The sequence below is a fragment of the Leptinotarsa decemlineata genome, unplaced genomic scaffold (assembly GCF_025532065.1).
Source record: "Leptinotarsa decemlineata unplaced genomic scaffold, Ldec_3_MD MMD2_tig00001064_RagTag_RagTag, whole genome shotgun sequence".
Classification (NCBI taxonomy): domain Eukaryota; kingdom Metazoa; phylum Arthropoda; class Insecta; order Coleoptera; family Chrysomelidae; genus Leptinotarsa; species Leptinotarsa decemlineata.
The window spans coordinates 10,467,809-10,492,445 of NW_027412558.1; the positions used below are offsets into that span (position 1 = coordinate 10,467,809).

The 24,637-nt window shown below is 33.6% G+C and overlaps 2 protein-coding genes across 4 annotated transcripts in view; one reads left to right on the plus strand and one right to left on the minus strand.

Moving 5' to 3' along the window:
- LOC111508333 (transmembrane protein 47) overlaps positions 1-24,637 on the plus strand; it is a 351,117-nt gene that overhangs the window by 111,766 nt on the left and 214,714 nt on the right. The window lies entirely within an intron of this gene.
- On the minus strand, positions 6,424-23,543 carry LOC111504300 (uncharacterized). 2 transcript variants are annotated; one of them, XM_074175652.1, is made up of 3 exons: positions 23,414-23,543; positions 19,292-19,743; positions 6,424-12,232 (listed from the first exon to the last, which is right to left on the minus strand). In XM_074175652.1, the coding sequence occupies exons 2-3, from the start codon at positions 19,722-19,724 to the stop codon at positions 11,445-11,447; spliced, it is 1,221 nt and encodes a 406-aa protein (XP_074031753.1). In that variant the 5' UTR covers positions 19,725-19,743; positions 23,414-23,543; the 3' UTR covers positions 6,424-11,444. The 2 variants fall into 2 exon arrangements, with proteins under 2 accessions (XP_074031753.1, XP_074031754.1); XM_074175653.1 differs by lacking the exon at positions 23,414-23,543 and adding an exon at positions 23,223-23,407.

The window sequence follows — 24,637 nt, forward strand, 5'->3', positions numbered from 1 at the left end:
TTCAAGGGATCTCTTTGAAATTGGGGTAAATATTCGTTTTGAGGGCACCCGGCGATGTTGAAAAAAATGTTCAGTGTACTTACGTATTTTGATGCATAGATTACGAATCCGAAAGAAAAAGTGGCGCTCTCCCTCATTTACAAAGTTACGGCCCTTCAAAGTTCAGAAAAGGGCAACTTTTCAGCCTTCTTTTTCACAAGATACACTATTAAAAAACAAGCATTCATTCACTAGGTCACCTTTACATCTTATTCCTCCTTCCTTGACACTTTTCACCTTAACAATCAACATGTTTCCAATATAAATATTAAAAAATATACGGAGCTGCTTTTTGGTTATATATCTGTGTATTTTAAGTTTTTAAGGTTATTAGCATAGTTGGTACGGCTGATGCTGTCAATATTCCTAAAGTAATTCAAATGTTTTTTCCTTCATTCTTTAGATCGTAAATTGGTTTTTGGTAGTGTATTAAGATAATCTACGAATTTGAAATAGTAGGCGGCGGCAAATACCAACCGCTTTTTTCTGAAATATCACTAGTAACTAACCTAGAAATAGAAGAATGTCACCAGAAGAAGCACTCGTTTTTATATTGTTTTTTATAAGAAAAATGTTGATTGTTGAATTTAAAAGGGTCAATTAAGGAGGAATAAGGTGTAAAGGTGACCTAGTGAATAAATGCTTGTGTTTTTAAATAGTTTATTTTGCGAAACAGAAGGCTGAAAAGTTGCCATTTTCTGAACTTTGAAGGGCCGAAACTTTGTAAATAAGGGAGTGAGCCGCTTTCTTCTTTTGGATTCGTATCGTACGCATGAAAATACGTACACTAAAAATGTTTTCAAAATCTCCAGGTGCCCTCAAAACGAATATTTACCAAAATTTGTTGTGAAGAATCATCTAGGCCAGTAATTCCTAAGATGATATTGCCACACACATAACAATATAACTTCACTTGGTCATCATTTGAAACAACTTTGTCAAAAATTCCCAACGTAAATCCACTCCAGATAAGGGGAGAAATCAATTTCACAATAGCAAGGGGGCATACTTGAAGACTGGCTGTAAATCAAATTATCCAATGAGCAATTCATTCAGATCAGTGTCAACTCACCTATACTGGGGGTTAATGGACACCCATCAGAAAACAACTACTCCCTTGGCCAATACCACGAAGGGCTTTGAACTATATGCAAGATACCCCACAGAAATTATTCCAGCTTATGTTGTTGGCGATGCAACTGCCGGAATCGATTTTCAGTTATTGGAACGGGCACACTTGCAGACCGGTTTCGGGCTATTTGTCCACCCGTTAGCGCAAGGTAGTGTCCATCATCAACATGAAGTTGATGATTTTCCATCATAAAAATCGAATTCCTTTCGGAGTATCGTTCCTCGAACTAGGCTGAAGCGAACGACAAACAACATATTTGTCATCGCCTCATCTGCCCGTGAAAGAGGTAACCAACCGCATCCATATTTTTTTCCCTATACGAGCAATTGGGGGATTTAGATAAGCGGTTGGTTATCTCGTTCACGGGCAGATGGGGTGATGACAAATATGTTGTTTGTCGTTGGCTTCAGCCTTGTTCGAGTAGTGATACTCTGAAAGGAATTCGATTTTCAATTATGTAAAATCATCGACTTGAGTTTAATCTTCCTCTAGAAGATGATCACTTGGTGATCAAAACACGTGTCGAGGTGTTAAAAATGATGGTTTGGTGTTGGGATAAAACTCCATTATTATTCATCGACTTCATGTTTTTATGATGGCCACTACCTTGCTCTGATGAGACGCCAAATATCCTGAAACCGGTCTGCAAGTGTGTCCGTTCCAATAATTGAAAACCGATTCCAGCAGTTGTATCGCCAACAGCATATGCAGGAATTACTTATGTAAAGAATCCTGCACTGACACCTGTCGGATATAGTCCAACGCCCTTCGTGGTATTAGCCAGGGGGGTAGTTGTTTTCTGATAGGTGTCAGTACATTAACCTACACTGTAGATGAGTTGAGACTGTCCTAAACGAATTGTTAATATAGATAATTTGAGAAGAAATCAAGATAATCTCGCTACTAGACTTGTAGAAGAATCGTATGGTATTAAGTTTAGCAAAATTATAGATACAGCTTCTATTGTTACAGCGAAACAGGGAAAAGAAGAATTATTCAAAAGTAACCTATGATGATTTGATCTATATCCTGTCTTCAAGTATGCCCACTGACTATATGTGAGAAGTTTTCTTTCCTTATGCGAGGAATTGGGCAAATTTTGGGATATGTAGTTGGTTACCTCGTTCACAGGCAGATGGGGCGATGACAAACCTATTGTTGTTGTCTGCTTCAGCTTAGTTCGAACAATGATACTCTGAAGGAATTCGATTTTCAATTACTTATCGGAAATCATCGACTTTATGTTGATGATATACACTACCTCTGACGTGTGGCCAAACAGCCCGAAACCGGTCTGCAAGTGTGTTCCAATAATTGAAAATCAATTATTGCGGCAGTTGTATCGCCAACAGCATATGCAGGAATAACTAGTTATTCCTGCATATACATCACGGTAGGGAGTTGAGACTGGCGTGTACGAATTTTTCTTTTAGATGATTTGGTTTTGAATTTCAGTCTTATACTTTTTTTCGTAGACGGTGACTGTAATCATATGGTTGTGTGTATATAATATTAATAATGATCTGTGTGATGAGTAAAGAATATTACTGGAGTTTTATCCCAACACCAAACCGTTATTTTCAACACTTCGACACGTGTTTCCATCACCAAATGATCATCTTCAGGAGGAAGATTATACATTCAACCTTCCTGTAATGAATGCAAAAAAGTGCGGTTTTCATATAAATAATATCACAACTTTTAATTTACCTTTAAAATATGAATGGTTTTGATAAAAAATACGTTTACTTCTTTATAATAATTAGTTATAATTATCATAGATCAGGCCAACCCTATTTGGAAAAATCAATACACTTCTCACAATTCACTTTCAAACAACTTTTTCATTTTGAATATGTCACAGTCGGAACAACAACCACATTTATTAGGAACTCAATTTTCTAGTTCTAGTTGTACATAAATATAATTCTGAACTAGTTTGCCTACACTTTCTGTTAAAAAAATCCCACCTGTCAAAATGTGATTGGAATCTGTCCAAGAATTATTTTTATGCTACCAGTTTTTGAATACATGATTCATCAATTGTTTTATGGCACATCAACACTGATTCGTCTTCTCATCAAAACTATTTAATGGTTACGCAATGTACTGAGTATTACTTATGGAAAAAACAGTCTAAAAATAACATTTTTTAAGACGATGCTGGATTGATGTAAATACATTCACAAACATCAACATCTGTTCAATTTTCTTAAAGACAATTTGATATTTATATAGAAGTGTCACGATACGACTCACAGATATGACTAGATAAATATGAAAATATAATATCAATAGATTATTTCCAAAAGTATGTTATTTTGAACTTCAAAATGTCATAGTGCAATTGATGAAAAAGGAAATTCAATTCTAGCATAGTACAGTAAATGTATAAATATTGAATATACTCATTTTCACTTTTTTATTCCAAAAATGAAATCGGAACGAAATTTGAAGAATATCAGCGAAACAAAATTATCTGAATGAATTGGATGCTTTGAGAAGCAACCTCAGAGAAACTGTTCAATAAAAGGGGCGTGACGTCACCAGATATACGAAATGCAGAGTCGACGAAGAATCGCCTTTGGTTTCAGATGTTTAGATGTTTATGTGCAAGCGACGTGAAAGTTCCATTATTTTTTGTGTTTTTGTACTTACCTGCCTGTTCTGTGGACGTATGGGAGATAAAACCATCCCAAAAAAGTTTTATACAAGTATTTGGATATACATCTTGAACACGAAATGTCCCGAAGTTCGATGGCAAAGCCGTCTTTTCATTAGTCTCTACAATCTTGGGAAAAGGAAAAAGTCGCAGGGGTCCAAATCTGGTGAATACAATGGCTGAGGCATGTTTACGGTGTTATTGTTGGTGCATTATCATGATTTATTTGTTACGATCGTTTTCGGTATGTTAAACCGGTCGTAACAAATGAAAATCTAGGTAGAAATCCGACAAAAGTTATTTTCTTCATCCTATATGAAATATCGTATAATGAAATACGTGTTGAAGTTTTGTGAAAATTTAATAATTTGTTGTGGCATTCACTCATTTCTAGTTCACAGTTGGTCACTGAATTTCACCGTCATATTTGTGGCTACTGGTCGAATTCGGTCTCCAAGAAATAGTAGAAGGAATTTTTTTGGGACTGATAGCTTTTTCATTTCAGAATATTTTTTCTGAGGAGAAATATGATTCGTTGGCATGTTAGGTCAAAAGTGAGTGGGTCTATTCGACCCTCCACCGCAACCTGTAAGGGTTTATTGTGGCTTGTTGACATGTTACACCGAAATTGATATTGTACAAGGAAATTATTTTTCAATACTACCACTCGATTATAACATATTAGTAGCTCACATATCGTTCAGTTTATCAGCACAACCTGAACTAGATATTTTAAAGATCGACAAATTGAGTAAACAAAAAATATTCTCGTGCTATGAGTTGATTTCAGATTTGAAACACCTATATGTGTGACCGGTGTTTACGTCACTATTATAATTATTATCTAAATAATACCTAATAATTATAATCAAACCTAAAATCAAAACTGTAATTGAGATATCTAAAAAGGTTTGCATGGTGACACCATCAAATTATCTCAGAACAACAATTGTTTTCTTGCCGACGTTTTGAATTTCATAAAATTCTTCTTCAGTGCTGTGTAACTATGAATTTTATGGAAACTACTTGCCACAAACTTCATAACTGTCATTTTTTAAAGTTGTGAGAAGTAATCATAAAATGACTCACCGAAAAAGGAGTTTTTCCATGTAAGAACTATAAATAAATTTCAAACTCATCGGGCGTGTAAGATACATATAAGAAATAAAAAACACTGGAGCAAAAAAATTATTTGAGATCAACACAGAATGACATGAGACAAACGAATGTCTTTACTATAATTTTGATAAGGTGGTACCTGTTATTCTCGATTAGAGGTATTTTAAATTTTCATTTCAAAATTAACAATAAATTTTTTGATTTGTAACTTTATTTGTCCATTAACATAAAGTTCCTAATTTAGTTTCCTCTCTTGATTTATGTTTGACAATAACTTTCTAAAAGTCCTTATTATGATTGTTATTTATATAACTTTTTGTTTCAGGTGAGTCCGTTATACATTTTTCCCGCTGTACAACTGATAAACATTGGTAAGTTCTTTTATAACAGATAACTAATGTAGCTATATAGGAATAATTTTCTTCGAGAAATCGTATACGTCCATGAAACTGGTGCGCCATAAAAATGAAAGCATTTTTCTGATTCACCTTCATAGTGATCATGCAATCGAATAAACATATATAAGCTATGACAAACATATTTATGCTGTTACTTATGATGCACTGTTTGGAACCTTTGGTGTAGAACTTAATCTTCCTCTTTGAAGATGATCACTTGGTGATTGAATCACGTGTCGAGGTGTTAAAAATAACGATTTGGTGTTGGGAAAAAACTTCAGTAATATTCTATTTATGCTGCATTGTCTTATGAAAGTAAGGTTTCGGCCAGCATTTAATATATTTCCCACAACTGTACTATTTGCAAGGCTTCGTTAACTTTTTCATTTTCGGTAACAGTTACAGACAATTTGGTGCATTTCGGGTTGATGAGTATGTACAGTAAAATCTTTTTTTTGAAACTTTTTTATCCTCCATACTTTCACAACTTTGGCAGATGAATGCAATCAACCAAAATCCTCTGAAACTAGAGCCGACTCCTAGCCGGTTCTACGTTTCGTATATCTGGTGACGTCACGCCTCCTTTTGCCCAACCGTTTTTTATAATAGTACCAAATGAACCTTTTCCATCAAAATTATGTCTCATGTCGGTTGGTTACAAAAGTCATTACAGACAAATACTATTTACGAATTTGTGTTTTCGAATTTATGACTGAAGTTTATCTTTTCCTCGTAACGGTTCTCAACCAGCTTTATTGAAAGTACTGCACTACAGGAAACTTTTGAAAAATATCAGCGCCTCATAATATGGATATCGCGTAGAGAATCCAACCTGGGATCAACTAATTTCACTTTTGCTATATGGGACCACGTGGGAAATGAAATAGTTTCAGTAGACAATTATCGTTTCTCTGGGTAAACTTAATATAGGTATAGAATTCATTAATTGAGTAAATATATTCTATAGAAGCACATATATAAAGTAAAACTTTTCTGTAACGTGTTAGTGACCGAAATGGTTTTTCGACTGACCTATTGTTTAGGCAAGGAATCAGAAAAATCATGGAAAACAATTAACTTGTTTCGAACTTTATTAGGTTCATCCTCAAGGTTCTACAAAAATTATCTCTTATACCATAACATATTATATCTGTAGGAGAAAAAACCGAACAGCGTTATTTCTAAGTTGAAGACATTAAAATATGCGCCTCATCAAAAACAGACATATATTAGATAAAAGTTCATGATGACCATCAACAATAATGAAGAAAAAACAAGCACTGAACGAAATAGTCTGAATAAACGGTGAAGATATATGAGTCTCTGTTATTCAGTCTCATCGAAATATTTACCAAAACAATGGGGAATGTTTCTCAATTTGGGTTATTATAGCAAATGCAAGTTTGAACAAAATAAAGTTGAGTTTAATTCATAGTTTTTCAAATTCACTTCGACAAGTATTCAAATTGATGTTTCAAATGTTGGGATTTAATTTTTGAAGGGATTTGTTTCTAATTCAAATATTGGCAACAGCACCTATATCAAGTTGAAATAATGTATACGTACCTAGATATTCTACTTTAAAAAAGGAAAATTATCTTTATAAATCAACAATTGAGGCAAAATATAAATTATAGTTCAATACTACCTCCACAAACCACATAAACAACAGTTGTTTTGTTATTTATTTATATAGTGGAAGATAGGTTAGGTGCACAAAATGTCATATGTCACAGAATGTCTCGGAACTCAGAACATAAGTAAACAGAACAGCACGCCTCTGAAATATGTCATCTTTGTTTGTCTCATACAACGGATTCATTGTCCTTTATTAGCTATAACCGATGTTGCCAAATGGTGAAATAGAAACGAATCCCTTTAAATGTTGAATGCATTATTTCATTCCTCTTTTTTAATTATTTAAGTAATTTTTTAAAGAAAAATGTTGAAATGCGTTGTTTTAGAGCTCTTTTATTTTCGTCAGGAGGAACATTCCCCATTGTCTTGTAATGCACTGTTTGGAACCTTTGGTGTAGTAATGAACATTACTGGAGTTTTAATTTCAACACCAAACCGTTATTTTTAACACCTCCACACGTGTTTCAATCACCAAGTGATCATCTTCAAGGAGAAGATTAATATTTCTCTTGAAGATGATCACTTGGTGATTGAAACACGTATCGAGGTGTTGAAAATTTTGGTGTTGGGATAGAACTCCAGTAAAAACAATTGCCGATGAAAAAACCACTTTTCTTCATTGCTCAAATAAATGAAAATTGACAGTATTCAATCCTTGGATATCGTTTATGGTATTAAAACTGTTTAGTTTCAAAATATATATCATTTTACTTCTCGCTTTGACAAAATAGTTGAAACATCCAGCTGACATATTTTTGATCCGTGAATATTCCCTTGCATTCTTGAGCTTTTCGTGTATTTACAAACGTGTGCGTATTGTATAATTATAACCTTAGTTTTGAAAAATGTCTCCTAAAATTTAATGAACTTTGAGAAATGGAAGGGTAAAAGCATGGAAAAGGTGATCGCCGAATTCAGAATTGACCAATGGAATTAACATTTTTTTAAGAACAAGGAATGGCAATATGTTTTTCACGTCCTATGGTGTTGAAAGAAATTAGAAGGATTGTACAAGTTTACAAATAGGGCCGATTGAAGTCTCGGTCGTTTATTGATGACTTACTGTTGATTACAATATTGAAATTTTTAATAATTCAAACTCTGACCAATTCGATAATTTTTGTTTTAGGGGCCAAAGGATAATATGGTTTGTCTTCCAATTATATGTGTATAAATGTCTGTTATCAATTTTCTGCAACGTTATTGTGGAGGATTATTTTCCTATCATTGAATAATTACTTCAGACATGATGAACCGATATTTGTTGAATGGAACGATCACTATTAGTATACAATTATTTAATAAATCCATTTGGAAGCCTTTATTCGCTGTTCCGTTGTAACTTAGATTTATTAAGCATTTGCGCAGACTATTTCTTGCCTACCAGTACCTCCCAAACTGAATAAATATTTCACATTCGAAGAGTACACTTTATAAAAGTTTGAAGTATCTAAAATTGATGCATGTTGATTAGATCATATCCAACTGGTAACTCCTACTCTAACATAATATCTTGTACTAATCTTGTTTCAGGTGAAAAAAAAATTATTTCTGCATAAACCACAAAAACATAATTTTTTCTGGGGTACATAAAAATCTATTGATCACTCTTGCTGTCACCGAATTATAAGAATCAATTTTCTATAAGATAAAGACTAATGCATCAGTTGAATGTCTGGAAAGCTACTGATCTTGTAATCAGTAGCTTTCAATCAGTAGCTTTGTAATCAGATGTATTTTTCACGAGAATAATCAGAGTGTATTCAAAACCACATAAAAATGAGCAACGTGAAATTTACCTAGATTGGGTCGATTTGCTCTCATGAATATTGATACACATTCAAGTATCAGAGCTGTCAAGAATTGCAGCCATTGTAGTCAACATTCGCGTACGATTTCGGATATTCACAGGTCAAAAATGAGTCCCCAGAATTAGAACAGATCAGATGGTAATTTTTCAGCGAGAGCTGAAAACTGTAACTTTTTTAATTCATCATTTCCTTCATCATCAATATTATAATTCATGTAATGACGCATGGTAGTTTTCAACTCCAGAAGATGCGATTTTTCTTTCTGAAAGTAATTCATGAAATGATGCGTGGTAGTTTTCAACTCCAGAGGACGTGATTTTTCTTTCTGAAAGTTGTGCTTACTCAGTGAGTTATGGCTTTATATATCTGATAAACGCATCCTAAGATGACGCTCCTTTAAGACCTATTGTGAGTTTCATAGAATCGCAAATTAATGAATTGTCTGAATGGAATGGAAAGTTAGATACCGAAGCACCTTTTCTGAAGATTTGTGTTTCTTACACACGTATTGAAGATAGTCGCAGACTGTTCACCGATCAAGACCTCATCAAATTGAGGAAAATGTACCATGGTCCGTGAGCCTTTGAGTGATTATTCTTCACAAGGAAATTTCAGGCCTGATAGCAGAGCACATACTCTGTGTCTGCTCTGTCGCAACCTGATCAAACTTTCAGCGATTGGCATAGTTCCATTCTTGCCAGTTGATCTGAAAGGTTACCCACCAAATAGAATCATCAGCTTTGTTAAGAAGCTGGATTGTAGGGTAGAATAGACTCGATCACTTTGTACCTTCTTACTATCTTCAAAGCTAGTAGCAGGGGACCCCACGATGCAAAATGGGGATTTACTCGAGCGTCATTGAGACATATCAGGTTGCAAACCTTAGATGATAAGAAGAAAAAAATGTGATATAATACATACCTTTTCATCGGTGGGGGAAGCGGCTATAGATTTTTAAATATGTAAAAAAAATACTGTTGCATGGACATACTCGAGCGCGTCAGATATTGATAGCATCAATGTCCTACGTATTTTTAATAATGTTTTTATGTTAATGTGATCGTTTGCATGATGTGGGTGGTTGTACGTAAGGGTTAAAAGTGAAAAGAAAAAAAATGTATTCGAGCGTGTCAGATTTTCTAAGGGGGTGTTAAGTGCAACGAAAAAAAGCTTCCATTCAATAATCTGACGATTTCGATCTGACGCAATATCGCGGCCATTATTATAATGTCAAAAAATCGCCATTTTGAAATACTCAAACGCGTCAGATTAAGATATATATGGTTCATTTTTATGTTTCGGACGTGCTGTCTCTTAATCTGACGATTATCTAGAGGAATTCTAATTCATTTTTTATTCATTGAACTTAATCAATTGAAAAGCCTAGGAAAGAGCATGCAAATAAATAAGTGTTTGTATTTATAAGAAAATAATTTTAAAAAATGCTCAAAATAATTTAATTTTTTATAATCAATTGATTAATTTCTATGCTTTTTGCCACTTTTATTTGTAACTAACGTTACTTATATATTGTATAAGTTTGAAAATGTCCTTATATATTGTATAAGTTTGAAAATGTCCTTATAGGACGAAACTGCAGTTACGTTAGTTACAAATAATAGTGGTAAAAAACATAGAAAGTTTAATTTCTCTTTTCTTCATTATGATTTCCTACCACGTAGTAACGGCTACATCCATCAATTAATTGATAAATTAATCATCATGTCATGACGCCATCACAGCTGGTCACAGAGACTCGTTTGTGATGAAGATGATGAAAAAGTGAATAGAGAATAGAGGAATAGAAACTCAGAGAGAGAATTATAGGTACTACACAGCTGCACGCATTAAACTTTATCGACGAATTTTTGTTTTTTCGGCTTGCGGAAATCGTCAGATTATATATTTTTCGTTATCCTTGAATTATATCCTTCCAAATAAAAAAAATTAGCGACGTTATCGAAATGACGTTATTTTTTACAACTTTGCTGCCCTCCCCTTTCTTTATGTCACTCTCAAATTGTCAGATTAATGGAATATACACTTTTCAGCATGTAATTAACTCACCCTACCTTAATCTGACGCGCTCGGGAATTTCTGATGATCAATTTTTTTTACTTATCTGATCCTTTATCATTCACGGGCGGCCTTATATATGGGGCTCATATTTGGTGGAGGTACTTAATCGAGTACAAGGTATCCCCATATATATTAATCTGCCGCGCTTTAGTAAATCCCGAAATCCCCGCTTGGGCTCCCCTATTATAGTTGGTTTACTTGAATAAAGTAAAGTGACAGATTCTGTAACCCATATACTCAGACATTAGACGATATCTTTCATTGAATTTTAATGAATATCAGTCATACCTCATTTATAGTAGAAAATTATAATGGCAATGAAACTGTTGGATGTCACAGATTAGTTGCACGGCAACCTCGAATAAGAGAAGTTAACTGGAACCTGTACCATTTGCAGATACGTTACAATTCAACATTGAAAGACATTCAGCAGAGAATAAAATTCAACATAAAAAAATTGCGATTCTATATCACTCAACACATTTCTCTTCTATTTCACATACGTCGTGCTTTGCAGTTTTCGTTTCTTAATAAATGAATAATCGAAATTATAAAAATGTTATGCTTTAAAAATTTAACCAGTTCCTCCTTTCGCATTCTTCAAGTATCCAACATATTTTTTCTGTCGTCTCGGGCATGATTGTAACTTCTTCCATCTTTGGTGGTTTAGAAGGATCATCTGCGGCGGCTGGTCCGCCTTTTTTACCGTGAACTATGAAAGTCAACATGAAAATACTATGCGCCAGTTCTCTCCCGACACTTGCAGCTATTTCGTCCAGAAATAGGTCATAGGAAAATGGCGCTGTATCAATATTGAGCGATTCTAATATTTCTACGAATATTTTATGATAATATATGATAAGATCGTCGAAGTGAGCTTTGAGGGTACTAGTTTCGACACTCGTGCAAAGAAAGAAGAACAAATCTGTAGCAGGACTGTCGTAACTATACATTTGGAAATCGACTATTTTGCTATCGACGGCTTTTTTGCCATCGAATCGAATCATGATGTTGTTCACCCACAAATCTCTATGCGTTATCGTGGCGAAAGGTTCCCGAAACGTTGTGGCGAGCTTGCCGAAATATTTCATGGACGCTAGCAGCTTCGGTAAAAGATGTCTGACATTTTCTGAATTTTCCAGGTGGGATATCAAATGTGCGCCACCTTCATCGGATGGCGGAACAGGTGGTAGAGGATGGAAACAAGCCAGATACGCCTTGACGTTCTTCTCGAATGTTTCTGGATCGTTCAACTTCAGAGCTAGAGGAACTGCGTGGAACTGGGCTATGTCTCGGAGTAGCATTTTCGTAGTGTTGAGGTCGAAACCCCTGAAACGATCGACGTTGATATAACCTAAAACAATGACAGTATAAAGTTTTTGAACTGTTTGTGTAGAACGAAATATCTTTATTGCGTTTCTTTCCTTTCTCAACAAAAAGTACCTGAGATTCTACAGAAACATTGGTTATTATTATGTTGATTGGCAAGTTTTCAATGAAGTTGGATTTTACGGGTAAAAAATTATTTAACTTCAGGTTTTTCAATTTTTTAACAAGGTTCAACAAAATAAACATAGCAATAATCTAGGTGTCTGTTGTTAAGTAGTTACAGTTTGATTTCTTCATCCACCTTGAATTTAACAGTGTCCCTCCCATACCATTGTATAAGTTCCAGTAAAATTTGGAATGCGTTTCCCTCGTCATTGTATTACAATTTTATTACACGCTTTATAATAGCTTCACCTGAATGTATGTATGCTTTTATGTATGTTTGTTTGTTTGTAACTCTCAAGCTCGGGTGGTGTATTGACAGAATTATCGACATTATTGCTTGATCTATTCGCGGGCAGATGGCGCTGTACGTAACATCCTTTATAGGTTGTTCAAAAGAAAATCAAAATAAAAAATGGATTTTAAGAATTATAAGTGTTGGCAAAATTTTGTACTACAGATGAAATATTTAGATATTTGAATATTTTCAATTACCCGTGATTTAGTATAGAAAAAAGTTTTGAACGAAACGGAAGATACGTTTTAAAATCTAATTCGATTATTGGAAAACAAACCAGAATATGGATTTCAACAATGAAAACGTTATCGTAAATTGTACACCTAACAAATTCAGTTACTTAAACATTTCAAAAAATCGAAAAATTAGAATTAATGCGCTTGACATACATATCAAATCAAAAGATCGATTTGAAAAATGAAAGTATTCACTGAAAAAATATTTCATTAATATTTTGAATGGAACCTCAAATCAAAACATCACATTTTCTCTTTACTTCGAAACAAATTTTACAACTGTCCGCCCTCTGTTGGAGACTTGCTATACTACCTGCATCTCAGTACTACTATAGAATTTAAGACCTCAATGTTGTTTACTATGTTGCTTGGGAGGAATTTTACATTCGTGCGCCGTCTGTTGAAGATTTATACTACTAGTGACTAGAAATAAAAAAAAAATATTTTTGACAATAAATCGAACTTAAAAGTGAAAAATAAATATAGTTTGAAAAAACTAAAAAGCAGGCTTTTATAGCGTAAAAAATAAATATAGTCTTTAAAAAAACACGCTTTTAAAAACCATCAAACTAAAAAGTTAGGAATAATTTCTTTTTAAATAAGCTCAAAACAATAAGGTTCGAAAAATACTAGTATTATTGTAAAAAATGCGTGGGCGCTTTGTGCCATTTTTTTTGTATATCTAGCGACCACGCTTTTTTCACAATAGTACTAGTATTTTTTGATCGTTTTGTTTTAATTATTAAAAAAAAATAACTTTTTAGTTCGATTTTCTTCAAAAGCGCGTTTTTTAGTTTTTTTTAAACTATATTTATTTTTTACTTTTCAGTCTCATATGCTATAAAAGCGAGTTGTTTAGTTTGTTCAAACTATATTTATTCATTTATTGCACGTTTAAAGGTAAGACCTCGTTAGTCCTTAGCTCGCACAAGTTTCTCAACTTCTCAGAGTTGTCGTTCGTATGGGGGCGATAGCTGATTAACGGAAAAACAGACAAATTTTTTTAAACAGATTCATTTTTTTATTGCATTAAAATCTGTATTAAACGTACACATTGAATACATTACAAATAATTAGTTTCTTTTGACCGTATTGATGAACGTAATATAACGGTGACAAATAATAGTTGGAGCAAATTCGTTAATAATAATTGAGGCAAAAATTCAGTGTCGGATACAATGGGGGTGTATGAGTTGAAGTTCTCAAAAATTCATTTCAAGCAAACTGGGAGAACATCCCAAAAAAAAAATAAAGAAGAATGATTGCGAAAACCAATTCAACATTTGCAAACCGTCTGTTAACAGGAGGTTAGGATTTCTCGATAATGATTTAGTCCGGTCAGTTTTTATATTCGAAGCTACCTAAATTCCCACCAAGCTGAAAATTAGTAAGATTGTTTAAAATATGATGAAAAATTAAATTTGAAATTTTCCTATCTTTCCCCTGTATGGAAAAAATTTATTCAAGATCAAGATCAAAAAAATTAGTTTTTCGCGATTTTCAGCAAAACGGTAAGATTTATCATAAAAATACTTCAGACAAAAATTGTAGATCATAAAATTATCTACAAAAATGTATCAATACTTTTTTTCCTACGAGCCACCGTTTTTGAGATATAACGATTCAAAGAGTTGTAATTGTCATAATATGCACACGTTTTTACGTCATCTATGAGTTAGTGTACTTATCGCGTTTTTTTTTAACGTGGTTTCCCCAGTAGACCTATTCCACGGGTCAGTTGTGATCCTGTTCAATTTGAAACTATTGCAAAATAATGGATATTAGCAGAGATTGAAAATCTAAACGTCGGAGTCGTAACTTTCAAATTCTTCTTCTTGGTCGTCTTCTTGATCTTCTTGTTATTGTTCGTATTGTTCTTCTTCATCTTCATCCTGAGTACATTTTTTTCACCTTTGACCTTGAATAAAAATTTTTCCATACAGGGGAAAGATGGGGAACTTTCAAATTTTATTTTTAATCATATTTTAAAAAATCTTACTAGTTTTCATCTTGGTGGGGATTTAGGTAGCTTTACTCTTATTTTTTGGTCTAATATGACCGGACTATTGCTTTCGGAAGACGAAGGAACGAACCTTAAATCTTTTGGAATGATAGATTTAAATGATACTCCTTTATAACATTTGTTTGTAACGATAAACGATTTAACTTAGTTATGAGGTCACAGGTAGTCTTTGAATTTATTGTTTAATGAGTTTATTTCTAGAATGGTAAAAATGTATTATGCAATAAATTTATTAAGTAGAAATTGTCAAGTAGTAATAGTCAGTCAAACTCGAATTAATATATTATATTAAATTACTATGTAGAAAATATTAGTATCAAACACTTAGTTATATCCGCCCAACAAACAAAGTAATCCAAAGAAAGACAGATGCGTGATCAAAGCATAATCACCACGCACATTTGCATCTTTTGGGTAAAGTAAACAAGCCTCCTTACGCTGGCCAATCAGATTTAACTGCAATCGGCTGACAGAATTCATTGTTACAGTGTCGGAGTGGTCAGTTTTGTTTTAACGCCTGTAGTGTTTACGGTATTTTAAAACCTAAATTTTTTAAAATATCAAGTACTGATACGGCTGAAGAAACTGCTAATTTATGTCTCTACACTCCACCTAAAAAATTTCCTATACCCAGCCGCATATTATTAAAAAAAATGAAATAAAATTTCGGTCGTTCCTTAGTGCGACTCTGTACAAGCAGCCTTGTCTGGAAGATCACGTGCACTACGCATAATAATGTTTTGGAATACTCCATTGTTTACACCATTGTTTAGATGGACAGAGTATGCGTATTGTTTTGTTCTGGTGAGGAAAACGTGTTTTCAATAGATTCATTTTACACCAGAGGCTCCAAATTTTACTTATCCAGAATTGAACACGTCCGAAGTAGCTATTGTATAGTGAAACACGTGTCGCGGCTTTGTAAATATTTCACACAGTATTATTGGAATGCGTTCTAAGGGATATTCATCCATCCCGAGCTCCATATAATTTTAAGGTTCATGGCAAAGAAAACAATAATCTGTAATGTATCTGCCGAAAGTGGTTCAATATTCGTCTTGGTATCAGGAAGGGGAGTTTTTATTTTTGGTAGGTGTTTCATAAATCGTACTGTATAAAATATGTTTATAGAGATTACTATTCCAAATTTGATTCACAATTATCAAATTTCTCATTATTTCTTGTAGTGAAAGTTTTTTTTTCTACACACATGTAGGTACATAACCATTGGCCTGATAGTCTAGTATTACTCAATCATGTAAGTCAACATTTCGTTGAAAAATCAATTTGTGCAACATACTAGTAGAGAGGAATTGTCTCAAGAATAACTACTAACTCAACTTTGAATATATCTGAATAATAAATGGTTAACCAAATATTGTTCTACTGTTGATAAACTATTTTGGCAAATATTTTGTATGAGCAAATAAATATAGGAAAACCTTCAACAATTAGATTAGGGGAAAATTACTGAAGAGATGATAATCAATCCTATTAATTGTAGATTACTTAATGAATGTCTACTAACTCAACATGTACACATGACTGACATTATTCGAATAAAATATTTGCTCTTATTGCTCTTATATACTGATATAATAATAATAAAAAAACAGGTTGTTAATATTAATTTGTGTTCATGACGGGTGATTTTTCAGGAGGTATAGGATTTGATTTTCAAAACAACACAAAACTTTTTTGAAAATTCACGTACAAATGCTTCAATATTAGCTTCCAGAGCGTCAGTCGTTGCTGGTTTATCCCTGTAGACATGAGCCTTAACATGACCCCACAAGAAATAATCCAAAGGCGTTGAATCACACGATCTAGGCGCCCAATTGACGGGCCCCAAACGTGAGATAAACTGTTCACCGAAGGCGGCTCTTAATTAGGCCATTTTTCGCGTGCCGTGTGGCATGTGGCACCGTCTTGTTGAAACCACATGTCAGGCATGTTCAATTCTTCCATTTTGGGCAACAAAAAGTCGTCAGTCATCACATGGTAGCGCTCGCCATTCACGGTAACGTTCCGGCCATTGTCGTCTTTGAAGAAGTACGGACCAATGATGCCACCGACCCATAATCTACACCAAACAGTGACTTTTTCGGGATGCATCGGTAGCTCTTGCAATGCTCGTGGCTGGTCTTCACTCCAGATGCGGCAATTTTGCTTGTTAACGTATCCATTCAACCATAAATGAGCCTCGTCGCTGAACACAATTTTTCGATAAAAATGTGGATCTTCCTCCAACTTTGCCGGCGCCCATTCACCTAATGTTAGACGTTGTGGGAGGTCGTGTGGCTTCAATTCTTGCACCAGCTGTAGTGGAGTAACAGAGGCCCAATTGCTGCGAATGGCGGAGAATCGACATTTCACGGTAATCACAAACACTGGCGGATACAGCCGCAATATTTTTTTCCGTCCTCACTCTACGTATGCGTGTTAGTGGTTTAATGTCCAATAATGTAAACTGGGTTCGCAATTTAGTCACAAGCTTCCGAATAGCTCCCTCATTAGGCCGACGAAACTTCCCATAAATTTGAAGAAGTGGACAATGCACTTTCTTCACCGAGCATGAATTTTGATAATAAAATTCAATAATTTCCAAGCGTTGTTAATTCGTAAGTCGATTCATGGTTAAATTATAGACCAAACTGAACATGTTTGACAATAACACAAGACACGATTCACGCGTGATCTGTCAAAAACAGTGTTGCCAAAAATATATCAGCAAAAATATCACTCATTATAACGATTTTTTTTAAACGAAAGCCTATACATTAGTTTTTGTGCAACTGGAAATGTAGTTTGTTTTTCATAAATTCGCTTGAATACTTATTGGATTTTTTTTTGTGTGGTTAATTAATTATTTTCTTATTAATTGTCCAATCTGATAAAAATATCAAACTTGGAGAAAAACAGTGGGGTACATTGATTCTCACTACAAATATCAATCTGTGACTCCATTAGTATTATTAACCGCAATTTTATTTCATGAAAAGAAGCCACTGCTAACAAATATACCCAGTTTCATCAAAATCGGCATAAATACTTCTGAGTACCATGAAACTCTACAAAAAATTATTTCTTCCGTCAAGCCATTGATATCATAGAAAATCACGAGTATCTATCTGAATGTATGTGAAAAAATATTTCTTCGGAATGTCAGAGGTTTGGACTTATAATATAAAAAATTAGAAGAATCGAACATTATATGATATTGAAATGTCATATAAAGAAAAAATGAGAGAAATATTTCAAACTAAGCCTCTTCACGTTTCGATTGTTGATATTATAAATCGATAGCAGATGTGGAATATTTTATGCAGCGTTTATAATAGGTGAATCATCGGTAATGGAAACACAGTAATCGTGAAAAATAAATTCCAAGAGGAAATATTAACTTCTAATCGTGTCTTATATTTATTTTTCGTCGAGGTTTTCGTGATGCAATTATAGCGAAAGCGCAATTGAAATTTTGACAGCATCTTCAAGGAATTTTGTTCATTTCGTTTTTAGAAACAATTGTTATATAAACAAACATACCTACTTAGTATTTGGTTCATATAAATATTTGTACACAATGCGGAATGTTCCTCAATTTGGGTTATTACAGCAAATGCAAGTTTGAACAAAATAAAGTTGAGTTTAATTCATGAATTTTTTAAATCACTTCGAAAAGTATTCAAATTGATATTTCAAATTTAAAGGGATTTGTTTCTGATTCACATATTGGCAACAGCGCCTATATCAAGTTGAAATAACTCATACGTACCTAGATATTCTACTTCAGAAAAGAAAACTTATCTTTATAAATCAACAATTAAGGCAAAATATAAATTATAGTTCAATACCACTTCCACAAGCCACATAAACAACAGTTGTTTTGTTTTATTTATATAGAGGAAGATAGGTTAGGTGCACAAAATGTTATATGTCACAGAATGTCTCGGAACTCGGAACATAAGTAAACAGAACAGCACGCCTCTGAAATATGTCATCTTTGTTTGTCTCATACAGGTAATAGATTCATTGTCATTTACTAGCTATAACCGATGTTGCCAAATGGTGAAATAGAAACGAATCCCTTTAAATGTTGAATGCATTATTTCATTCCTCTTTTTTAAGTATTTAAATAATTTTTTAAAGAAAAAGGTTGAAATGATAAGTTTAAAATGCGTTGTTTTAGAGCTCTTTTATGAAAACTACTTGATTTTCGTCAGGCGGAACATTCCCCATTGATCTCTATGAGATATTTTCAACGATAAATTTTATTTTTGCATTGAAATATTCTTTTATTTCAAATCCCTAGTTGCTAGAATTTATTAATTGAATTCTATTTATATTAGTAGATGAGTATTTTACCTTTTGACTTCAAATTTTCCAATATGAGGACCGCATTATCATCTACCAGACCATTATTATTTTCCAAATTACTTCTAGCACCGTAGAATTTTGGAAAACATTCTATTACTTTGGTAGCCCCCTGTTTTCTCTGAAATGCTTGTAGAGTTGGCACCACTGTATTATAGAACTCTTTTTCGTTTTTGAAAGTAACTTGAACATGGAACATTGTCCGGAAAAAATCTGATATCGGTATTAGTTTCGCTACAACGCTCAGGTCCTCTTCTTTATCAGTCTCTCCATCTTTCAGCACTAAATCTACTCTAAGCATTTCACTTCCATAGTTTTCTCCGGGTGCGGTAAGTCTGGAAATCTTCGTGTCCAGTATTTTCTTTTTGCTATCGATGTACTGGCCTAACAGTTCATCTAGTTTTTCTATTTTAGGTATCGACATTCTCACAGTGCAATTTGTACTGAAAACAAAAATAATAGCTAGCTTACATTGCATGACTTCCATTATAATCATTGTGTTCACTAATTACTGGTTTATCAGTTCGATAGTTATGTATGTCAGGTTTGTAATAAGTGTGTAACGGCCATTGTTAATTTTATCCTGAAGGAGGAAATGAAATGGATTTTATAAAACGAGGCACACGGTCTTCAATAAATAACCAAAAATGAAACTTATAAAACTTTTACAGTTCTGTATTTTCATATGTAAAACCTTCACTTTAAATTTTATTTGAATCCACTTTTTATAACGGTCACTTTAAATTTCACGGTTTGGATAGTTGACTGGTGTTAGAGGAACTGCAGCAAATTTGGAATACCGTGGATACCTAATTATTATAAGTGCCATCTGTGTTTTCTTCTTGTAAACTTATCGTCACACGCCATACGGAGCTGATGAGCTCTAAAAATATTTCTGAAATTAAAAATGTGATATGAAAGTTTAGGTTAGGATGTCATGTTGTTAATTTGGAATACCGAAAGTGAATATAATTTGGAATATTCCATTTGTGATTATTGTGACTGATTATTACTTAATAATTATATTAGTGTGAGCTATTTTGTTATAAAAATTATTACCAAGAGAACTAAAAACTATAAAACTGTTACAAAAATAAGAAGTTTATTAGATAGTAAGGAAAAGTGTAAGCAAAGTCAAAGAAAAAAAGGTGATCATAATTTGGAATAATATATTCCAAATTATCTGCACCATAAGTCAAATGAAGCTTTTGGAGTTTTGCAGGCTGATTAAAATTTTGATAATGTTCTTAATTTTCGTTTTGTTTTATTCTTTCTATTATTAAATCTCAATAATTTTCTAACCATTTGATGTATTTTTCATTGGGCTAAGCCATTTTCTTCTCTACTTATTCCCAAAAATCAAACAAGTATTCCAAATTTGCTGCAGTTCCTCTACGTTTCAGCAAGATTGGGCACCTCATTTTTATGACAGGCTCTTCAGAAAACATTCATCTAGATCGGTGGGATAGGTAGATGTGGTTCTTTGGAATGACCCAGTATATCACCTGATATGTCACCTATAAAATTTTTTTCGAAAAGAATGACATACCAAGTTCTGGATTTTTTTTCCCATTTCCTTCTCATCCACAACAAAACTGACCAGCGGGGGCTCGTCAGAGGATGCAAGGGAGGCTTAGCGTCCCCATAAAATTTGAGGCTATTCATCGCAATAAATTAAAAGATATTGACAAATAATTATGATTATTTTTTTCTAAAAATTCTTGGATATCATTACTTTACCATTAATTTTCAATATAAATACATAATATGCCCGAAAAAACACTATCACTCACTACGTAGTACGTACCACACTGTATCATGCATAAAAAAAAACTCAAACGCACCGCCCATGAACGAATAACGAATAAACTATCAACCCGAAATAATAAATGCCATACGTTGCAAGGGAGCCAAGCCTTCGACCGCTTTAAAAAACACAGGCTCCACGAGGCCGATCCAACCAGCGACATATGTCCCGATTTGTAATTTCAGTTGCAGAAATTATAGCGTCAGAGGAGGCTAGCCTCCAGTTGGTCTTCGTTAGTGTATGACTGCGTTTGTTTTTTATTCAATTATTCGGACGGGATACCGGGACTAAAAAATATTCCGGTAAATCGTTTTAGTGTTTCTTGATAATATTTGTTATTTGTGTATAAAACAGGCAGTATTATATTATAGCAGTGCCTTTTGGTAATATTTTTAATGTGTTTTCAAAGTGTTTTCTTTCAATATCAAGGTGTTTTCAGGTTTTCACTTTTCGGTAAGTCTTTTTTTTTTCATTCAATATGGATAAGTTGGACGAAATTGAAAAATCTGACGATATAGTCGATTGATTGCTGACAAATAATTTTCAGTTTTTACCTTATGATAATTACCTTATGATATTAGTTGGTACGATGAATGCGATTGTTAACCGGCTCCATTAAACGAGAAAAACTTTTTTGTTGGCCCTGTGTTTTATTTTCCATACAAACCGAATACCAAACGTGGTCTAAAATAGGATACTTCGATTTAAAAAATTTACTTTGTGTTATGCGGCAAATATGATTCATAATTTGGCACTTTTTTAAACGGTAGCGTTTTTTCAGGCATCTCAAAAAACATCCAAAATGAGCTTATTATAGACAGTGTGGCATATATTATTAAGGAAAATATAATCAAGGAGATTGAAAGTGTTTCTTCTTTAGCATGGGAAATTGATGAAACCACCGATATTACCTGTACATCACAACTTTCAGTCGTTTTTAGATATGTCAAAGATGGTAATCTGGTAGAACGTTTTATGGGTTTTCATGATGTTTCATCTGGGCGCACAGCTGACGATTTGTTTATTTGACACCTACAATTTTAGGCAAAAGTTAATTGCGCAAACCTATGATGGGGCTGCGGTCATGGCCGGCCATTTAAGTGGTTTACAAACTAAAATAAAGTCCATAGCTACTCATGCACTTTTTACGCATTGTCATGCCCATGCCCTAACTTTAGTATTAAGCAAAGCGTGCAACAACATAAAAATGACTTAAGCCTCCCTTGTTCTCCAATGCACGAGCCGTCACTGAAACTGACGGTAATTTACAATAAGGCGTCCCGAATATCAAATGTAAACTGCGTGGTCAACACTTTTTGGGCACCGAAGAAGCAGTTGAATCGTTCAAAAACCCCTCGTATGTGAACATAGTCAATTCACATTTTTATGTGGATAATTTTTTTATAATATTCACTTAAATTCAACTTATTACTATATTTAAATGGCTATGAAAAGAGAAGTAAAAGACTTCAAACGGACAGTTTCAATTGAAAAAGGAAATTATTGGGGGCTCCTTATCCTCTCAGACAGACCATTTTCGTATCTTTCATTGGTGATTGATTCGTTTCTATTAAGATTTCACCCCTCCTCAAAATATTGATAGATCGACCGTACTGTATATTACACATTTCCGGCTATAGTGGCGATCCATCACTTTCCTTTGTCTTGAGAAAAGCAGTTTTTTTAGGTGCTAATAGCCATTTCTGATGTAGCATTCCATTCAAATCTGATTCATTCCACTGGTAATTTTTTATGTGTTCAAGGTCTTAGTTCATGTAATTTCTTTGGAAGTATCCGACGTACATTTTTAGCCGGAACATTGGTTTAGATGTGATGAGTTGTTTTTTATGACATGATTTCAGGATCTCAAAAAAGCACATATATGCTGTTACTTGTAGTTTGCTGCCATGTTCTCGTCCGTAATTTTTACCAACTACTCCGAACGTGAGAAGGTTTTTCCAACCTTCCAATCTGTCAGATTTGTTGGAAGCACTCTCAAAGAAAAGGTCAAATTATATTGAAATATTTCGAATATAATTGCGATTCTGAATCTTTTATGAAGCACATTAACCATTCCACCAATCGCACTGTATAATGTTTATAGTTGTCACTTACCGACAGACGAATAAATATTTCAAGCAGGCACTGACATTAATTGTCGTTCCAATATTGTTGATGTTTCCGTGATGTTATACAATTCAATATAAATCTTGTTTGCAATTTGAATGGCTGTCTACATTGTTGATAGAAATAAAACCTCCCATTCTACTCTAATATCGCGTTAGTAATTGAAACTTTCAGCATACCTTGATAATAACTATTGATTCATCCGGATTTGACACCTGACTGAATATTATTAGTAGTAGTTATAGGAAGGAGTATTTTACTGGTTCCCACCTCTCGTGACCTCTCGGTAATTTACTCACTATAAGACTGAGTACCGAGCTCCCTCTTCTCGCTAAAGTTATTTTTATTCCACACTGATCCAGTGGCGTAACGTTGTAAAAGTTATTTCAGGATAACAATTTTATATCGCCAAATGTATTATTTCTTTCTCAAGCTTTCAAACTCTTAGCATACAATTTATAATACTATAAATAGAGAGTCTACAATAAGTGCACATTGGATAACTTTTATTTTTATGCGTTTCTTCATCAGTTTTTGTCTTTTCAAGTAGTTCAATATTGATCCTGTCTCTATCATTTCATCCTTGAAAATTGAAATCGTGTCACCAAATATCTCAACATTAAAAAAAGCTATGTAGCTTTCTACTTTTCCATCTGCATACATAATTTGTGGGAAACTCCTGAAGGAAGTTCAAAATAAACTTTTTACAAAGATGTGTAGATCATGCATAGAAGTTCAGCATTCAAAAGAAGTATTTTTTGACACAACAACTACAAACATTCGTTATGACATTAATTCAGATATCATTCATAGGGACGCTAAAAAATATAATGTATGAAAGAGTGCCGAAGTACGCCTCAAAGGCCTACTTCGAAGGTCACCTCATCAGTAATTTTTTGGGCAACACAAAGTACTCATTAGTTTCATAACATTATGAAAAAAATTTACTCATGTCGCTCTTTTAAAAAGATGGAAAAGTTAAAAGCCTGAAAACAAATGCGAAATATTTCAATGTCTATGAAAAGTATATATTTTTCAATCAATTTGTAGTCATCCTCCTTCTTTTCAGATCCAAGATGATTTGCTTTTTCTCTTGTGATAATATCAGAAAAGTACTCAATAATTCGAATAATTTAAACTATCCATGATAATACTTACAGAGTTTTCACAAAAATTTTTATTTCTAGACGCGTTTTGCTAATACTGTAGCGAAATGAATTCTACCGAGGAAGCTACGGTGCTCCAAGAAACAAATTATGAGAAATAGATTAATTAATTTTCACAAATTCACTCTGTTAAATAGATCAGTCAAAAATAGAACTATCGATTAATTAGCCGGAGTGTAGCTCATTGGTTGTACCTTTTGGGACAATCCACATAGAAATATTCATATATCTCTTCGT